Source organism: Chelonia mydas, chromosome 17 (assembly GCF_015237465.2).
Source record: "Chelonia mydas isolate rCheMyd1 chromosome 17, rCheMyd1.pri.v2, whole genome shotgun sequence".
In the NCBI taxonomy this organism is placed as follows: Eukaryota; Metazoa; Chordata; order Testudines; family Cheloniidae; genus Chelonia; species Chelonia mydas.
In genome coordinates, this window is record NC_051257.2 from 18,945,836 (window position 1) to 18,966,238 (window position 20,403).

A 20,403-nucleotide genomic window follows, 5' to 3' on the forward strand; every position below is an offset into this window, starting at 1 on the left:
AAGTGATCATGGTTAAAACAAACCTCCCAAAAGGTTTCTAAATCCACCTCACAGTAGGTATATGCTGCATTTCTATGGTACCTTCTCCATCCAAGGATCTCCAAGTGCTTTAAATACATCATCCAGGCCTCATAACCCAGCTGGGAGAGAGGTCAGTATCACCCCATTTCACTGGGTTTTATAAGTGTGATAGGCCCCAAACACTAAGGTCTGAGATGGCGTGGTTAAGCGATTTGTGTTTGTGCAAGGCCTTTCACTATGGGATCCTGGTGCTACTGCAGTACAAATAATAAAATTAAGCTGCCTGCCATCCATCAGTGGCAGAGCCAAGGCTAGAACCCAGGACTGCTGACCTTAGTCCCGGGAGCTAACCCACAGACCAAACGCTGCCTCCTGTCTTCAGCATTTCTAGCCTAGCTGCTCTACTCAAGCATGGAAAAAAACCCAAACACACTACAGGCAGCTTAGATGGACTCAGTCCCATCTCAGGAGCCCAGGGACATGACGAACCTCCCAGAGAGTTTGGAGGACTGCAAACTGAGCCCTGGATGGAATGATTTCCTTGTGAACGGCCATCGCCCGGCATCTACTCCCTTTATAAACGTTTCAGACCATTCCGACCAATCGCAGCGCACTGAGCTGATCAGCCTGCCCTGCCCTCCGTCCCACGACAGAGCATGACCGGGTCATGTTACCTTCTGCAACCATCTCACTCTAGGCTTTGCAAGGCCTGGGCAGTGCCTTGACATCCACTCGCTACAGCCCAGTATCTTCACAAGGGCTGGTAGGTAAATTCTAGTTGCAATGCCTGACGCAAAGTCTTTAGGTCGGGACTGGCACCATCTACAACGTTTCCCCCCACCACTGAGAAGCCAGGGGTGTTGTAGGTGGCCTAGCTCACCTACCTCCATTCTGTAGCTGGTGCTTTGGAAGTCCTAGGATGCACTGGTACAAACGCAGCACTGGGGACATGCAATCACTTGACCGCACAGTGGTTTAGCATGAGCTGACCGCTTCACTTAGCCCACGTCTCTGCGAACGGTTTCCTTGCTTAACATTAGACATGACTGTCATGTGACAGCTGTACCAATGAAGCCTCACAATGCTCCTCCCCCACTCTTACGACGCAGGTGATATTAACCCCGTTTCACAGATCAGATGAGCTGCTCGAAGCCAAATTCACAGCGTGAAGCCCCCAATGCCCAGATCAAAGCTTTAACCACCACACCCTGCTCCCAAAACACTACACTGCCTATGCAATAGGCACCTGCTTCTTCCCTAAAAGTAATGAACCAACTCAGACAATCTCCGATACATCCAGCGCAATTAGTAGAGGTGACCAGAAAATGGGATTTCCATCCCCACAGGAAATTCCAACCTTTCAAATTGTGTTTTCATCTTGAATCAGGGGCACCAGAACAGGAGGACTATGGTCTTTCCACTTTTTACCGGCTGTAAGGGCAAGCAACAGGGGGAGAGGGGTGAGCGGGAGACAAGGCCCCAGGGGAAAGAAGCAGTGCAGAGGCAGGGTTTTGGGGAAAGGGGTGGTGTGAGGGTGGGGCCTCAGGGCACCGCAAGGGTGGGGCCATGGTTTGGGCACCCTCAGACCCTCCCGCCTCCCTTTAGGGCATTTCTACCACTCCTGTCTTGAATTGGTATAAAAAGTCCTTTTTTTTTTTGGGGGGGGGGGGGGGGGGGGGGGCACAAAAACAAATTCTGAAGATTTTCTACTTGGAAACAACCTTATCAAACGTTTTCTTTCAACAGCTGTGAAACAATTAAAATAATAAATATAATTAAAATATTAAATAATATATTAATATCAAAGCCGAAACAAGAACACGGAAATCAAAGCCTCCATTTCATTGGCACACCATTTTGAAATTTTTTCCATTGAAAGTTGTGTCAAGATCAACATGCTCATTCTGATTTCAGCCCAATGGCATTTTCCAACTTTTCCAACATTTCTCGGCCAGCACCAACAACTAATGAATCCGACAGTCCTGGGAACCATTCGGCTCACTGCTCCAGAGAACGGAGGAGAGGAAGGATGGGTCAGTGGTCATGGTGCTAGCCAGAGACCTGGGTTCAACTCCCTGTGTAACCTTAGGCAAGTCATGGCCTTACGCTACGGTGCTTAGGGTGTGAAAAATTCCAACCTAACCCCCAGTGTAGATGTGGTTAAGTTGACGGAAAAGTCTCCTCTTGACCCAGGCTCTGTCTACACTGTGTCACAGCGTGAAGTTCGGAGGTATGAATTGCAGAGAGCACCAAAGAGGTGCACTCTAACTGCCCTGCATGGACAGTGCTGGCATGAACAACAGGGTACCTACGTCACGTTAACCCTTAGCTACCACTGCAAGGAGAGGCGGCTTACCTACAGAAATGGAAAAAACCCTTCCGTCGGTGTAGGGGCCATATAAGCACGTTAGAAAGATCCTGGTTCAACAGGCATTTCATCTGAACGGAGTAGAGCAATCCTTTAAAAAGGCTGCAGCAGAACAAGGCAGCACAAGAGGTGCTATGATTCTTTCCAGCAGGCTTTAATGTCCCATTGTTTATGGGAAGCCATAGATCCTCAGGGGAGGCTGACAGTTTTATAATGAAATGCCAAGGTTGAGTGGTGTGCATAGCTTGCGGTGCTGGAAACTTCCCGTTCTCGGAGGTTTGTTAATCATTGCCAAAGCTAAATGACCCAGGACTTCTGGCTGAGGCTGGAAATCAAAGCACCACTAAAAAGGTGGCAGTGGCTGCTTTTGCATTGATGGTTTTCTCACCATTAACTCGAAGGATGCTGGTGTTTTCCTGACTGCCAGGAGGATGGCTACTTAACAGGACAAAGGAGCAGTCCTGAAGAATAATAGCATCATGTTTTCTTTATAAGGCCCCAGACTTACCAAGAAAACAGAACTAAAAGCAAGGTTAAAGAGAGCAGAAGCAGGAGTCAGGACCTGCCAAGGGACATGAAACTGAAGCTCTGCCCTCTCTTTGTGATGGATGTAGAAGGCCTAAAGGGGGCTTTCTAGGTGTTTTTTACCTTGGCAATGTCAAATCTGGTCTTCCCTGTTTTAGCAAACATGGAGAGGCCTTCCGGGACTGCAGTCGTACCTTTGCTTGCAGGGGAGACACGTTACAAAACCCACCATCCCGGGGTGCCCCCGCCTGGTGAGACCTGGCATCACAGCGTTTCCTCCTCAGTTATCCCATGATGAGCTTTGGCCTACTTTGGCCATAGAGGCAAGTTGAATGCTTTAAAGTGGCTTGGCCAGACAGTCTGGGGATACAGCGTCCCTTAGTCCAAGTCCTCAAGCAATATCCAAACTAGAGTCTCCAGCCCCATAGGGCTCAGCCTTCAGCCCCCTCGCTTACAGGTGGCTCCCAGCAGCAAAGGCCTGTCCCAGTCTACTTACTGTGGGTCCTTGGATGGGTGGGCTTAGACCCATCCTCTTCAACCGATGGGGAGGAACCACAAAGCCCAGCTGGCCAATGGTTACGGCCGTGGGACCAAATAAAAAATAAATAAATAAATCACAAGAAAACAGGAACAGGAGTGTGGGTCAAGGGATCCAGAGGGGCTCACCGAGCAGAGAACCCCACACAGCCCGCACAGTTCCTCATAGGAGTCCAAGGAGCCAGTGGACACTGCCTGCCCAGCCAGACTCTGCCTGATATGAGGAACCAGAAGCAGAATCCATAGCCACAGAGGAAGCCTCCCATCCAACTTCCTCCTCACACTGGCCAAGAGAGCAGTCCACAAGAACAGCAGGAGGAGGAAGTTGGATGGGGAGGTTTTGCGACTTTGTGGGGGCCATGGGTAGCATGTGCAAATCTGAGGCGATGGGGCGGGAAATGCAGCCAGAACCTCACTAGAAAGCTGTGGAGGAGCCAGCAGAAGGGCTGCAGCCTGCTGTCCCACTGACTGACAGCCGGAGTCTGGGCTCTAGTCTACTCAGCCATGGGGTCAAGTCTACCCTCCTCTCAAGGGCCATGGGCAGGCCAGAGTCCTCAGCCAGTTCCTAGCTCTCAGCTTCTTGCCTCCTTGCTGAGAAGCCTCACTTCTGTCCTCCCCAGCTAGCCCTCAACCGCTGGGCCCTCGCTCCTCAGGGCTAATCACAGGAGACTTCCCCCCCTCAGCTTTTCTCCTCAGCTGCTCTAGCCTGCATGTCCACCATCCCCCAGGGAATTCTGGCAGCCTTTCCCCAGAAACTCCTTCCTCCTCCCTCCAAGTCCCACACCTTGCACAGGGGTAGCGGGACAGGGTTAAGTGAACAGGACTGATTGGTCCCAGGCATCCTGGCCTGGAAAGAGGTAGACCGGCCTGTTACAGTGTACCCCAGGGACTCCCATGTCTTCACTTGGAGCATGTCTACACAAGGAAAAAGGAGTCTTTTGAATGCCTTAGCCAGTACTTACCAAATCCTAGTGGAGAGAGCGCAAGTTGTCATGTTAACAGGGTTTGTTTCAGCCTGTTAACCTAAGTTAAAACTACAACTTGCCCTGTCTACACTGAGATTTTATAACGTGTCAATTAACATGTAGCAAAAAGACACCGTTCCCCCTAGCGTACATACACATAGCCAGTGCCTTCCGGAAAGATAGGGGTGGAGACAAGATCTAGACTTTTGAACAAAAAAATCCACACACAAAAGAAAAAAAGTGAAAGTTAAATAAATCAAAAAGTAGTAACTAAGAGCTCTCACACAGTTCCTTGCACATGAAGACGGACAGAAACTAATTCAACTTGGCAAAATCATCATTAAAATGTACTAGCCAAGACATAGAATCTGCTTGCCCACCTTCTCCATGAAGATAGGCAAGTAAAACTTGGGTTTTTCACTTTCTAGACAACCATCCCCCCCCGCCCCCGTTTTGCAAGCCTTGTCTGACAGACAGATATTTAAGCTGGGATAGAGACAGAAACAGAAATAGCCACAAGATCCACCCACATGCACATACCCTGCACCGCCTCTCACCCCACAGCGCAACTGCACACTGACAACAGCAGTCTAAAAACTAATCTAATCTCTGGGATTTTCAATGGGGCCTAAGGGAGTTGGGCACCTAACTCCTCTTTTGGAAAGCCCAGCCAAGGTGTCTTGAGTCACATGCTGAAGGACATACACAGATGGTCTCTGGTGTCCGTGGAGGGTGAGATCATTTAAGAGTCATGGGTCCTCAGCAGGAAGGGTAAGAGGCAGCATTGTCTAGGGGCAAGTACACCAGAGACAGAAGACCTGGGTTCCTTTCTCAGCTCTGCTACTTGCTCCATAGCCTTGTGCAATTCATTCCTGAACTCTGTGCCTCAGTTTCCCCATCTCTACGAGGGTGGGGATATCTGCCTCCTCAGGAGATGGTGAGACTTAGCACATTCATGTTTGTAAAGCACTCCGAGACCTTCAGCCAGAAGGTGCAGCGAGCTCCAAGGGCTATGACTGTATTCCAGTAGCTTGGGTAACTCCAGCAGACAGAAACGGCCTTTGCAATATTGGAGATGAGACTCCAATATTGGTGTTTACATTTGTGCTAGCTAAGCAGAGGGTAAAAACTTTAGGCAAAACTGTACCTGAAGGCATCAGGATGACCCTGCTAGGACATCTGTCCATAGAAATAACCCATGACCCCTCCTGCAGAGGCCATCTCCTTGGGATTCAGCAGGGATATTCCACCTCTCTGGATCAGATGTACAAGCACGATCTATAAAGGTGAAGTGACTTGCAGCCTGCATTCATGTCCCATCCTCCGCCAGGAACAAGGAGCAGGTACAGCAGGAAGGCAAAGTGGTGGAATATCACAATCAACAAAACGGCCACAGGAATTCAACTAATGCTCCAGGTGAAGCTTCCAGGGGGCCCCTAATCCCCTAGGAATGAACTGCTTGGAGATGCCTAAGAATTAGTCACATCCCTCTCCCCACGCCCTGCTGCTCTGACCTCCTTGTAAATCTGTGGCCGTACCAGGGCTAGCTAGGAACTATTTAAACTGCCCAGCTGGCACGAGCCTGTTCCATTTTGGACGCTTTTGCTGTGCCGCTGAATGCTCCGTGCACGACCTTCCATTGAGGTCCCCAGAACGGGGAGTGGGAGGGGTCAGGGTCAAAGCCACCAGCCTACAGGAGTTAGCACGCTGGGTTAGTGCAATGGCCATTCCTTGCCAGAGGTTCCAAACCAAGGAGCTGGTCGGAAGCGAAATACGTACGGTGGCTCAACGTGGTCCCCATTCGTCCCCAACGCAAACCCAACAAATCAGTCCCTGGTGCAGTTCCAGTGGCTGCAGGGGAGATACCCCAGGCACGATACAGCCTAGGAAAGCAGGAGATGCAGCCAGCCAGGACCGTGGGTCACTGGCAGAGCCGTGCAGGGTGTCAGGCGTGAGGCCTTGCAGCTGCACTTGGCCGATCACCGGGCCGCCTGTGAGCGCAGTGGAGTCTGACGACCACTCTGCCTGACTGGCCGAGGAAGCCAGCAAGCCTGCTGTTTAGCCAGAGCTGTTGTACTTTTCACCACACCTGCCCGCAGCAGATCTCTGCTCTGCCTGCCCTTCTCCTTGCTTTGCTCCAGCCCCCATCCTGCCTTGCTCCTTTCCTGCCAGTCCTGCTTGCCTACTGGCTTCCTGACTCCATCTCTATCCCCTGGCTTTGGTTCCCGAGTCCAGCTCTGATCCTTTGGCCCTGGTTACTGCATTCCTGACTCTGGCCCCAAGTCCCCGACCCCTTGGCTTTGGTGACTGGATTCCCGACTTTGGCTCCTACTCCAACCAGTAGGAGTGACAGTCCACATCCCAGCTGATGATAGTAGGGAACCTGTACTGAACTGGAAGAGACATGCTGCAAGTCAAGACTGAGGTGCATTGTGGGGAGGGGCCCAGCATTAGGTTAACAAAGGGGTCATTGCAGCTCACAACAGAACTGAACTGAAGGGGGGGGGGGGGGGGAGCTCACACAACACCTGTCCGCGCTATTTCTGGTTGCTAGGAGTCCCCCACTATCAAATGCCACTGAATCACCCACAATTAAACAATAAACAATCGGCAGCTTGACTGCTTGGGAGAAGGACGCTTAACATTTCCCCAGGGGTGGGAGGAACCATTCGCACGGACGCAGCAAGTTATTACAGGCAGTCTAGAAATAGCTTCTTGAGAGGTGCCTTTCTGGTAAGCACCCAGAAACTGATGAAGGTAAGAAACCCAATCCCTGTAAGGCAGCCAGCCAGGAGCCCAGCCCTTGCCAGCTGGCAAGTGGAGTCACTCTTCCCAGAATGGTCCACCCACCACCAGGCCCTGGACCAGCCCTCCTTGGAAAAAAACCTTATTTCAGTTGCCAGATACACGCCAAACAGCAAAGTCAACAGGAGTTGTGGATTTTTAACAGGGCCCACAGAAGGAGATTCAAGCGAAGCACCCAAAGATAGGGGTGGTGTTTGGAAACCTGGATGTAAACTGAGCTGATGTTGCACTGATGACATGCCTGGTACACAGGACAGCATGTGGTGGTGATTTCCATATAAACATATTACACATACAGAAACCCATTTCTATCCCCATGTTCCTAACATGACTTTAGATTATTAAAAGGGAGTGTCCAAAACCCAGCTCACTTGATACTGTTCATGGCATTCTGCGCAAAAAAAACACAAACAAACAAAAAACAAAAATACCACTCTCTCCCTTGGCTCAGACCATGGCTGGGGTAGAGGAGAGAAATCAAAGAAGTCTGTTTCCCCTGGTTTAGTCAGTTTCAAGTTCTCAATGCAGCCAAGTCTAGGCTGCAAACACTGCCAGGGGAGATTTGTGCTTGAACAGGACTTTTTCCCATTGTTAAAGATGAGGCTAAAATTTGGGGCCACACTTAATCATCTCTTGAACAGGAGGTACTTGGGTTTGTTCAGATTCCTGCAGAAGCTGGATCCATGCACTGACTGGGTCTGATTCATATCTCACACCCGCTTCGTACAGGGTAAATAGCTCACGTCTCTGGTGGTATGGCGGTGTCAGAGGCGAATCAGGTGCACTTATGGCTGAGTTTCCATAAGCCATCCCTGCACTGGATCCATCCTGAGCTACATATTGTAGGCCAAATTCTGCCCTTGGCTACTCTGGCGTAAATACAGAATGATCCATTGATTGAAACAGAGTTATCCTGGATTTACAACGGTGTCACCCAGAGCAGGATTTATCCCTACAGGGCCTGAATCACCTCATATTTACGCTGGTGTCAATCTGCAGTAAATCCATTGAATTTGGTGGAGTTACACTGGGGTAAAGCTGGTAGAAAGGAAGGGAAAAATCAGGCCCTAAGACTTTTTACCACCTCAGAAGTGATTACAGGCTGGGCAGAACAACCCCAGGGTCACTGAAAGGCAAATCCAGGAGAAGTGGCAAAGTTCAGAGCTTCTTTCCCATCTATTTCCACTGATACAGGACGTCACTAGCTCAGACTCCCCAAGGAGCGGTCCAGGGCCTTGAACCCTTGGGATTCATGGCCCCATCAGTGGCTCCTCAAAGCCCTGACTAACACAGACCGAAGACAAACACAAAGAGGGCCAGAGAAGCCAACCCAGAGCTGGAGACAAGCCAAGGCACGGCTCTCTCCCTGCTGCCTGGGGAGTGAATTTCATTCCAGGTATCTGAGAAGGCAAACCCATTAATATATTAATGAATAGGCTGCCTAAAATGTCAGGGTGCCCTGTGGGCCGAATTGGACACCTCAGGCTCAGCTGTGGCAATCAGCAACCTTGCAGATCAGTCACCCTGGAGCTGCAGGTTTGTACATGCAGCTGGGGCTTTGGGTCTGTTTACAGGTCTGTTACAGGTGTGGGGCCAGATCTTCAGCAGGCACAAGTCAGCACCGTCCCCAGGACTTGTCAGTGGCGTCTGTGCTGATTTAGGCCAGCTGAAGATATGGCCCATCGAGTGAAAGCTGGGAGCAAGGATCAGAGCCAAATCCTGCTGTAAATCCAAAGTAACTCAGCTGGAACAAATGGAGTTACTCCAGATTTACATAAGCAGAGCAGGTGCACCACTCACAGACATCCACAACTATAATGGGCGAGATCCTGGGCAGGTATAAAGCAGCATCGCTCCGTGACCCTATGATGGTTTACGCCGGCTGAGGATCTGATGCATGGAGTCAATGGATTTAATCAGAAGAGCAATTAAAAAAAAACCAAAACACAAAACCCTAAACCCAGTAATGTCACCGAAAGCATCGGGAACCATGATCCGATCCAAGGTGAAGAGTTGGGATCCTGGGCTTTGGAGCCCAGAGCACTGGAGTCGCAAGGAGAACGCACTGCTGCAGGACACACTGGAGCGAAACAGACTCGGATCAGTCTGGCCACCCATCCCATGACGCATCTTTTGCCTCCCTCCAAGTTAAAGCAGGTTGGGCCAGATTCTGATCTCACCCAGGGGTAAGTAAGGTCCATTGACTTCAGCAGGGTTCCTCCTGGATTAGCTCTCGCTTACACCATGGTGTCTACCCAAGGTACTGACATGGCCCCATCACTAGGCTATCCAGGCTCCTCCACCTCCCCTGTGCAGCCTCACCACCCACTTTAGGGGCTGCGTGGACGGCTCTGTGGAGTATAAACCTGAGCAGTGTTTGGCTGGCCAAATTAAAGACGGAAGAACAACGATCCCTAATCCAGGGTTTTTCAGCCCCAGATCTCGAGGCACTTTAACATAAGCAGATAAAGATAATTAACCTCGTTTTACCGAGGGGAAGTAACTTGTGCAGGGTCACCCAACAGTCCCATGATAGAGCTGGGAATGGAACCCAGGTCTCTTGTTTCTCCAGCAAATGCCCTACCCACTAGACCACACAGCCATGCTGGTGAAATCAGAGCTTGTGCAGTCCCTGTTCCCTGCAAACGCAGTCTATGGGCAACGCATTTTTAAAAATGTTATTTCACTCTCAGTTTTCTGTAATGTCTAATTCTCCTCTCATTCACACGCAGGCAAATCAGGAGTGTGGCATTATTACACTGACGTAAACCTCGTTTCAGAATCAGGCCTGTAAAACACTCAAAAGTCACATTTCTTTCCTTATTTATGTCTATTCTTTTTCCATGACGATTGTTAGGATTTTTTTATTTTTTTTTTGGCAGCCCTTCAGTCCCACCAACCCGAAGGCTGATTCCTTAACACTGACAGCCTCCGGAGATGGCTGTCCTAGCTGAGCGGAGCGATTCAGGATTTACACTGGGAACCTGGTTACAAATGCCTCCATATGGTAAGCAGCAAAATCTTGACTATTTCATTTACTAACCCTTTTCCATCACTCCTGTAGCTGCTTCCTCCTGCCCAGAAAAAAGCAACATGTAGCCACTTCTCTTCCCCAAGAAAGGGCCACACAGGATGGAAAGAAAGAATAAATCAGGAAGTAAATAAATAAATCAACCTCTTTTGGTTACAGTCCAGTGTCTGTAAAAGAGAAGCAACGTGAAGAATAGGCAGGTGCTGGGACACTGCATTGTACCTACTTTCCAGAGCTAGAACCGGCATACTCTGAGAAGTACATGTGTATTGGCTGATAATCCTAAAAAACCATGCATGCATCGGAAAGGCACATGGCATATATTGGGAAGTAACTCCTAAAGCATGTCTACATCGGGAGAGGGTGCGTGTGTTCGGGAATAACCCTAGACCTCACTTGCGAAGGAAGCATGAGTGGGTGTGTTGGGAGACTAACCCTGTAAGGCATGGAGGGTTGTGTTGAGGGAACATCCCCGCACTGGGGAGGGGCGTGAGGGTTCACATGCAAGAACTACACTGGGAGTGAGGGGTGTGGAGGAGATCCCTCAAAGCCTGCCTACAATGGGGTTGTATCGGAGTAGCAATAACCCTGGGAACGTACATGCATGGGGCAGGAGCAATCACTCTATGGACAGGCCTGCAAGTGGGGGGGGGGGGGGGGGAAGGCTGGGGGTGACAGTCATGTGGATAATTGGCGGTGGGGGAGGGAAGGGATAATACTTTGGACATGCTTGCTGTTTGGGGTTGAACGTGCCAGTCCTGTGGGGCGGGGAGATCTTTTTTTCCTTGCCTCACAACGATCTCTATCCTCCCTGTGTTTCATGGGCCACCACTAATCTGCAAACTAGAACCAACACAACCCCCCCATAGGCGCTGGAACTAGTGTGTGGGGGGGGGGGGGGGGGGGCGCTGCACTCCCTGGCTTGAAGTGGTTTCCATCATATCCAGGGTTTACAGGTTGGCTCAATGGTTCTCAGCAGCCCCCTTCTACGAGTTGTGCCAGCCCCCCTGCAAATCATCCCCACGATGCCTGTGCACCACCACCACCACCACCACCACACACACACACGGGGCCGGGGGGAGAATCTCTCTCTCTCTCACACACACACACACACACACGGGGCCGGGGGGAGAATCTCTCTCTCTCACACACACACACACACACACGGGGCCGGGGGGAGAATCTCTCTCTCTCACACACACACACACACACACACGGGGCCGGGGGGAGAATCTCTCTCTCTCTCACACACACACACACACACGGGGCCGGGGGGAGAATCTCTCTCTCTCTCACACACACACACACACACGGGGCCGGGGGGAGAATCTCTCTCTCTCACACACACACACACACACACACACACACACACACACACACACACGGGGCCGGGGGGAGAATCTCTCTCTCTCTCACACACACACACACGGGGCCGGGGGGAGAAGCGCTGTTACTTACATGTCCTTAGCTGGCAGGTTCTTCCCTTCCACGATCCGTATGAACAGCGAGCTCCGCTTGGCCATGGCAGGTCCCGGTCGGGCTCCCGAGCCTGGCCCGGCCGCAGGACGCTGGGGACTGGGAGAGGAGACCGAGCCCAGCTGGGCGGCTCACGCTTCCATTCACCCATGTGTGGGGAGCTGCGTCACCGGCAGCAAGCTGGCCTATCAGAAGAGGGAGGGAGGGAGGGGGCGTGGTCCGGCGGGAAGCTCCAGCGCGGATTGGCTGTTGGCGAGAGAGTGACCCGCCCGCTTGCTCGGGGTGCGCTCGGTAATGCGCCCCCTCTGGGGCGTTGCTCTAAAGCGAGGCGGCGGAGTGTGACACCCGATTGTCTGAGCTGGTTAACGCGCCCCTGGGCTAAGAGCGACTCCGGTGAGAGTCATGTCGGTGAATCAGCCATGTGATGCTTTTGCAAGGGCACAATCTGGCTCCCCCAGGCAGCTGCTTCTCCATGTGATGCTTTTGCAAGAGCACAATTTGGCTCCCCCAGGCAGCCTGCACTCCCAATCCTCCTTCATGCATCCCATGAAGTGAACTGTAGCTCACGAAAGCTTATGCTCAAATAAATTGGTTAGTCTCTAAGGTGCCACAAGTACTCCTTTTCTTTTTGCGGATACAGGCTAACATGGCTGCTACTCTGAAACCAATCCTCCTTCAGTTTCACACCTGGGTAACTCCATTGTCTTCCGTGGAGTTACTCCCCATTTACATGGGTGTGCAGTGTAGGGTGACCAGATGTCCTGATTTTATAGGGACAGTCCCGATTTTGGGGGTCTTTCTCCTATATAGGCTCCTATTACCCCACACCCTTTGTCCAGATTTTTCACACTTGTTGTCTGGTCACCCTAGTACAGTGGAAACAGGAGGAGGCCCAAGGCTGAGGGTCCGCCCTCTGGCACCTTCAAACATTAGACTGTAAACATGGGGCAGAGACCTAAACCAGTAGACACACTCACCGAATAATACACGGCAAGGGAGCTCAGACCCTGATTTATTAGCAACATTGTTAAGCAGATGAGTACGCAAGGTTTCCAAGCCCTGCACTGAGTTAAATCGGGTGTTGCCTGCCTCAAATGAGCATGAAAACACAGGGAGAAGATGGGTTAAATACAGTCAAGTGGGCTGAAGACTTACTAAATGCGGAGAACCAGATACTAACGTTAGAGAAACATACAGAGATCCCATTCCATTGTTATCTGTATTGCAGCCGTAGCAACAAGAAGCCCAGTCATAGACCAGCACCCCGTTGTGTGAGGTGCTGTACAAACCCAGAGCAAAGAGATGATCCCTGGCCCAGGGAATTTACAATCTAAGCCTGTAATTAACAAAAGTTTTGTGTATCGCCCGATGAATCCCAATAAAACCTACTGATCACAAGAGAAAAGAAAAATACACCAACGAAACTTTTAATACTGACCAGCAAAGTTACCAATACTCCTCAACTCAAAGAAAAAAAATACCATTGGTTAAAACAAGATTATATTAAGGCTAAGAGCCTGACGCTCTTTTCACTTACAATGAAGGGACTCACGTGCTGCTCCAGGGCAGTCCAAAGAGTTACACTGGGGCAAGTCAGATTTGGATCTCCCTCAGTGGAAAGGGGAGTTGGGGGTCTCTATTTCAATAATCTATCACAATTGACATAGATGGCCAGGTCCTCAGCTGGTTTAAAGCCTCTTTTAGATCTTCTGAAGATCTAGCCACTAATTAACTACAACAGAAAGAATCATTTCTAACTTCCCATCCACATCCCAAAAAATAACCCTCCACCATGAGTCCCCTACTCATCCCATCAGTCTCACACACAACTTAAGGAACCCTAAATAACTCTGGATACAATTGACCAGAAACAACTGACCAAGATAAAATAAACACACCTTTCCATACATGGAAATCTGCTGCACCTTGTGTGGGATCCTTCCTTTCAGTGCACCCCCGCAGCCAGCCCTAACTTTGAGTGCTTGGAACAAACACCACCGTGCTCCAGGAACAAACTGGACTGCGTGCTTCTTGGTGCACTCAGTCCTCGTCTCTGGGACTGTGTCTCGTGCAAGCCAGCAGCAGCTGATATAAGAGGGAACAGAATCAGGCATGCGATAAACCAGACACCTTAAACTGCAAACTTTACTCCCAGGAGTAATCCTTATCCAGCTGAGTAAAACATTTGGGCCAAACCCTGAGCCGCTCACACAATTCTCCAAGGAAAGTTTTGCCTGAGTAACGATTTAGCCCATTTACGTCAATGGAGACACTAGGACTGATATGGGTTACCCAAGCGAATACAGGCTGCAGAATTGGGAAGTCCATTTTCTTCTTGACCAATCTCCTACCCTACCTGTGCTCTGTTCAACAGTAAACGGGATGTCCCTCATTTCGGAGCCCTCTCCCCCACACTGGGTGTTACCTCAAAATCAAAGTACGGTAAATTATTTACCTCAGAGACTGAATTACACAACTAGTGTAAATATATGTGGATTCTCGGTAACCTGAAGTCTTTGAACCATGATTTGAGGAGTCAGTAGCTCAGCCAGAGGTTAGGGGTCTATTATAGGAGTGGTTGGGTGAGGTTCTGTGGCTTGCAGGAGATCAGACTAGATGGTGATGGTGCCTTCTGACCTTAAAGTCTATGAATATAGGCCAAACTCTGCTCTTAGCTACACTGTTGTAAACATGGATTTACTTCAAAGGAGTTACTTCAGATTTTCATTGAGGAAAAGGGAGAGCAAACTGTAGCCTAATGCTGTATAGGTTCAGGAAACAAATTCCTCATGTGGCTTAATTCATTGATGGATCCTGTTTTATACTGAGATGTGACCAGATGTTCTAAGCATGTTACAGACATGAGCAACGTATGCTAGAGATGGTTATTAGCCCATCAGCAGAAGGTGTTCTAGATGGTGATATAAGCAACCTATTGGCCTTTATAACAACCAATTCACCATTTATTAAACCATCTAGCAATTTATTAATCCTTTATAAAAAAAAAAGTGGGACACATCAAGGTTTATAAAGAGCTATGAAATTCTTGGACATTGTAGAAGCGCAGGGTATTAACACCTAATGTCCCTGCGCTATTTATTTTCTGTCTCATTTCAGGCCCTTTTCCTACCTTGTGCCAGTCAGTGGAGCATTAGCTAATTGAAAGGCAGTGTGGTCTAGTGATCAGAACAGAGCATCAGGACTCCGGCATTCTATTCCTGGCTACCCAGCTGCGGGAACTTGGGTAACTCAATTTTTCTGGGCCTTGGGCTCCTCGTTTAAAGAAAGGGAAAACTACCTCGAGATGTGTGGATGAGAGCAGCAGCTGAAATGCAAAGTATTATCTCTCCCACACACACTGCTCTATTCCAGCTACCCACACTGTTTTCTCTCTCTCTTCCCGTTATTCCCTCCCATTTGTTTCCCTTCATCTTCATTCTTGGAAAAAAGAAAAACAGGCAGGAATTCAGGGTTTGAGTCCGATGTCACATGCAGCCCGTAAAAATTCCACTGAAGTCAATGGAGTTCTGCTGTTGTAAATGGGTGTGGGAGCACATGTGGGGGTGGGAGGGCGAAGGGAGTTTGCTTTACCTTACATCCTCCTGCAGATTGATTCTCCTGCCTGCCACACTCAATTTGCACAAAGCCACGCCAGCTCATTACTTTAGTACTCTGACCAGGTTATACTCGATATGTAACTTACTCTGCTGTTTACGGCACGGCTGATGTTGGCCTTACAAGCTTTATTGTTAGTTTTTTAATTCAGAAATCCAAGTTGCCCAGATGTAACACCCACGAGCGGGATCCAAGATTAGGAGAGAGTTGACTTCCTTTCCAGACTAAGCCATATGGCATTTTATTAACAGATCAGCCTCTGCAAAGGAAGGCTGAGCCGGGATCCAGTTTCAGGAGACTGGAATAGATGCCTTTGCCTGATGAATTTGGAGTGGCCCTAAATTCTGACCTCTGATCACTATAACTATGGACTTCAGTGGAGTTCCTCCTGATTTACACCAGGGTGAGACAAACACATGCCCCCCACTAATGCCTCCAAGAGCCATCAGGTTTCTTTGCTAAACTAGGGCCCCAATTTAACACGTGCTTCTAACTCTCAGCACGAGTCAATGGGAGAATTCACACGCTTGAAGTTAGGCATGTCATTAGGTGCCTTGCTTACCTGGGGACCTAGGCTCTTCACTACAAATAAGCCCATAGCACTTTTCTTCCATAGCTCTCAAAGTGCGTGACAAAGCAAGGGAAGAGTAGTCCCATGGTTAGGACATTAACCTAGTATGCAGAAGATCTGGGTTTAGTACCCTGCTCTGCTACCAGCTTCCTGCATGACCCTGGGCAAGTCACTTAGTATCTCTGTAGCCAGCCTGTACAATGCAGATAATGGAGTTACCCTGCCTCACGGGGGAGTTCTGGGGTTGAAGACATTGATGGGCTTTTAAATCTGCCAAGGAAGCACTATATACTATTTAACGGATAGAAAACTAAGGCACAGAGAGACGTAACTGACACAAGGTCACACAGCTGAGCTGGGAATAGAACCAAGGTCTCCTGCTCTTTAGCTATGTACCCAAGCCACCAGGCCATGCTGCTGCAACTCTTAGGGGTGTCACTTGTGGGCTTCGAAGGGGTTCTGTCCTGCAGCAGTGAGGTGGGGCAGGAGGAGCTTCATGGCATGGATAGGCCCTGCTTTGGGGAGAAAGAAAAGCAAGCACCTTCAAGCCACGGCATCTGCAAGGAGGCAGGCAGGCCAGTGGGGAGCAGGGGACCTGGTGATCTCCCGTCGTCCTCCCACTTGGACAGGGACTGCTTATGCTGGGTCCAGCTCCTACACGACCCCCCCCTTCGTGCCAAGCTCTGTGCTCCGCAGCATCTCCCTCCGTTCTGCAGTGCAGAGGGGATGGGGCGGAGGGGGGAGAACGTGGCCCATGGAACGGTGATCACATCCCTCCACTGACCAAAGAGCCTGGCTGAAGTTGAGCGTCAAAGCAATGCATTCACATGCCTGAAGTTAGGCATGTTCTTAAGTGCCTTGCTTGAACGAGGGCCTAGGTCTAGAGACAACAAACACTCGGTGCAGTGGGGGATTCCATCCCCTCCTCGCTAATGGAGGGCCCCTGTGAAAAGGCCAATTATTCTTCTGATCTACTGGTTGTTATTGACAAGCCAAGGGCCAATGGAGCTGAGCTTGGCCGGGCAGTGCCCCTGCTCAGAGCTGCGGGGGTAGGGGAAGTGACAGAGCAAGGGAGGTTAGGCCAGTCTCAGGGCCTGCTGCAGAATCGTGCTCCGGAATCTCAGCTTTCATCATAATACATCTCTAGCCTTTAGGGGCGGGAAGAAACCCCTGAAAAGGTTAGCCCTGAATGCAACCAGCGCAGGGACTGTCTGCCTGAGTCTGCAGAGCGCTTATGTGACGGCCACCAGCTTGGCGACACTGGTGATTGGACTGGGGACCTGCAGAGCTAGTGGGGCTAAAAAGCCAGGGTCTCAAATCAGGCCCTGTGAAAGCCTCACATCCTCTATGGAGAAGGTACAGAGGACACAAGCCATATTGACCTGTAGGATTACTTCAGGATCAACAGCTCCGAGAAGCATGAACTGCACCCATTCATTACGGAGATAGACTGTTAACTCTGAAACCTAACAACACACTGAATGACCGAAACATGCAGCTGACACGTATCTGGAACTGGATCTTGAAATACAGGGTTAGATTAGTGTTTGTGGAGATCAATGCGACTTATTAGCGATGTGACCGGAACCAGCAACAGATCCTGAGTAAGGAAGCACCGGTTCTGAAAGGGAAGGTTAGTTAGAGAGAGCAGCAGGAAGAGGAAAGAGGCCTGGAAACAAGGCCCTGACATCCACAGGGGGCTGCAGAGTTGAGTGTTGTGATTGCAGGGCCGATGGGGAATACATATATTTATTGATGCTAGACAGAGCAACAGACATGTCAAAGCTCACATAAACCAAACTAAACAAGCCTCTGTCTAACGTTAAACCCCCCTCTTTATTAGCATAATCCTGTCCAAAGCTGACATTAACCAGGGCCATCATTAACCAGCTGGTCATTAGGAAAGGGATTTTATAGCAATAGGGGAGGAGGTGAGAGAAACGCTCACTGAGCTGCACACCAGAGCTTGGGATCCACTTCAGTCCCCTTCCCCAGTAATGCCCTTCCCAGCAATCCCAGCTCACTTCAAAGGAACACAACAGGAGACAGAGCAGCTGCTCACTGGTCACGTAATAGTTAACCTGCCCCTGGTGCTCTCCGGTTGGAGGTCTCTGCCACTGGTAAACAGTACAGACGCTGGACGCGATTCTGAGCACCCTTGCACTGCTGTAAATCGGGATTAGCTTCATGGCAGTCAACTGGGCTACGCTGGTGTAAGAGAGGAGAGTTGGGCCCACTGAGCTCAGAGGAGTTATCTTTGGTTTGTGCCCCCATGAGCAAGGAGGTTCATGCCTGCTGACCAGTGGAGCAACTCTTGCAAATCGGGAGTAGAGAGGGAGAGGAGGTTTTAAGCTGCTGCTCTGGGTAAATGTCATTTTTCATAGCACAAAAATCTCCCAGTGAAGCCAGGTTCCTGTGCCCAGTGTGAGACGCCAGCCAGTCCCTGCAGAGAGCGAGTGGCCAAGATCCAAAAGAGAGGGGAAAATAAAACAACAGTCTCTGGTATGCACAGACGGGGAGCCTTCTCCGCAGTCTGATCCCCATTGCAAACACTGGGCCTGATCCTGCATTCCTGGTGCTGCTGGCACTCCAACTGCAGTTCCTGGGAATCTCAAAGAATGCAGGACCAGGCCCCTGGCAAGCAATAAAACAGTCCGCTTGGAGCACCTTCAACCAGCAGCGCTCAGGTTGGAACAGGAGGAGTTGGCCATGCATTGCTTCCAGTTCCCCCCACAGCTGGGATGTCATTGCTGAAAGGATCAGCGGTGAAAGGGTTAAGGCGGTTCACACCTCTCCAAGCTAACATTTCAGGTTATCTGGCCCCACTGCATTGGGAGGGCTGTGAAGAGGTGCCTTTTGAAGTCCTTGGAAGATGCCACAGGGGGAAAAGACTCCTTCTGCCTGACTAGGGACTCGAACCCTGGACCCTCAGATTAAAAGGCTGAGGCTGTACCAACTGAGCTAGCTAAGCTTGTCCTGTGACTTAGATGCTGTGGAGCAGCAAAGCCTTCATCAAGTCCCACCCCATGGAAAACCCCTTTTGCAGGAGGCCTCCCCAGTCAGCTCTGTGCTGTCCCCCAAGACTCCGATACAGGGGGCATGTCTTGGGCAGAAGGGCATGGCCAGGGCTGCAGCCTGTACATTAGAGGCAGCATGACCAGCTTTCTCGTACCAGCGGCTGTTGTGGCAGGAGGCTGGCTGGCCGCTGCTGTGCCCGGCTCTGCCTGCCTGCGCTGACTTCCCTGCAGGGGGAGCATAAAACAAGCTCAGTGCCCCCGCTCAGAGCTGCAGCAGGGGTGTGGGAAGTGACAGAGGATGCTTGGTTAGGCCTCTCTCTCAGCACCTGTATCATTACTGGGAGTCGCTAGCCGGCGATGCAGTTACCGGGGAGGGAGGAGGAGAGGAGATTCCAGTGGTGCCAGACAGCATCACATGACCTAAGACACCTTTGCACTGTTGCCTGGAAAAAAAAAAAAATTGCAGGCCAACACTAGGTCCCCAAAATCATGCAATGAGGTCATTGCACGTGCTCAGACCCTTTCGAGCAGTGAGACAGCAGATGCTGCACACCCACACTTCTCTTTTCAGCCCTAGAGAAGTGAGATGCAAGAGGAAGACTGATCTGATCGATAAGTCGCTGGCCTGGGAACCCTGGAGATCTGGGTTTAGTTCCCACTTCTGCCACAGACTCACTGTGTGACTTTGCACTGGGGCTGCCTGTGACATAACCTCAGACTAGATGATCTCATGATCCATCTGGTCAGTCTCTCCCTGCCTCGTTGCCTCTGTTTAAAATAGGAGAATCGTCCCTTTCTCTGAGTAATTTGTCAGCCCTTCAGGGCAGGGATTATCTCTTACTAATTGTACATACAGCACCTAACATACATGGGCCCCTAGGTCTGTGGGGGACCCCCAGATGCTAATGTAATACAGAAATAAAACATAACGAAGATGTACTGATCATTTCACCTGAGGCAACAGCTGTGTAAAACACTGGTCAAGGGCCAGAAAAGTCACCAGCCTTGCAAAAGACCATGCTGAACATACACCTTCTTTCTTTGCAATTGTTCACATCCCTTGGGCAATATTTTAGGGTTATTGCCCTCAAAACCAGGAAGGAAAACTCTTGTAACGATCAGTGAAGCCAGCACAGATTCATGTGACTTTTATAATCAGTGTTACAGTCTTCTGTCTCGGAGAGGCAGTTAAGGGGCAATGATCACACAGCCACACCCCATAACTCGGCCCTTCGTTTTACACCCAAGCAACAGCACTGAAGGGAGTGTGGTTACACTAGTGTAAATGGGGGCACGATTTGGCTCAATGAGTAGACACATGAGGGGCCCTGATACTCGCTAGGGGCAAGGCATAGAGAAGCGAAGGAAGGGGGAATCTGGGAACCAAAATAAATAAAAATAGGGGTGTGTGTGTGTGTGTGTGTGAGATGCGAAGGAAGGGGGAATCTGGGAACCAAAATAAATAAAAATAG

General features: G+C 50.2%; 1 protein-coding gene across 2 annotated transcripts in view; it reads right to left on the reverse strand.

Annotated features, from left to right (window-relative positions):
• The window catches only part of RASA4B (RAS p21 protein activator 4B), a 51,978-nt gene extending 40,065 nt beyond the window's left edge, over window positions 1-11,913 (reverse strand). The window contains exon 1 of one of the 2 annotated variants that reach the window (XM_037880591.2): window positions 11,711-11,913. In XM_037880591.2, the coding sequence (XP_037736519.1) occupies window positions 11,711-11,775 (65 nt within the window). In that variant the 5' untranslated portion in view covers window positions 11,776-11,913. The remainder of the gene's footprint in view (window positions 1-11,710) is intronic. The other variant, XM_037880592.2, reaches the window with a different exon arrangement.
• Between the last annotated feature and the right edge of the window lie 8,490 nt (window positions 11,914-20,403).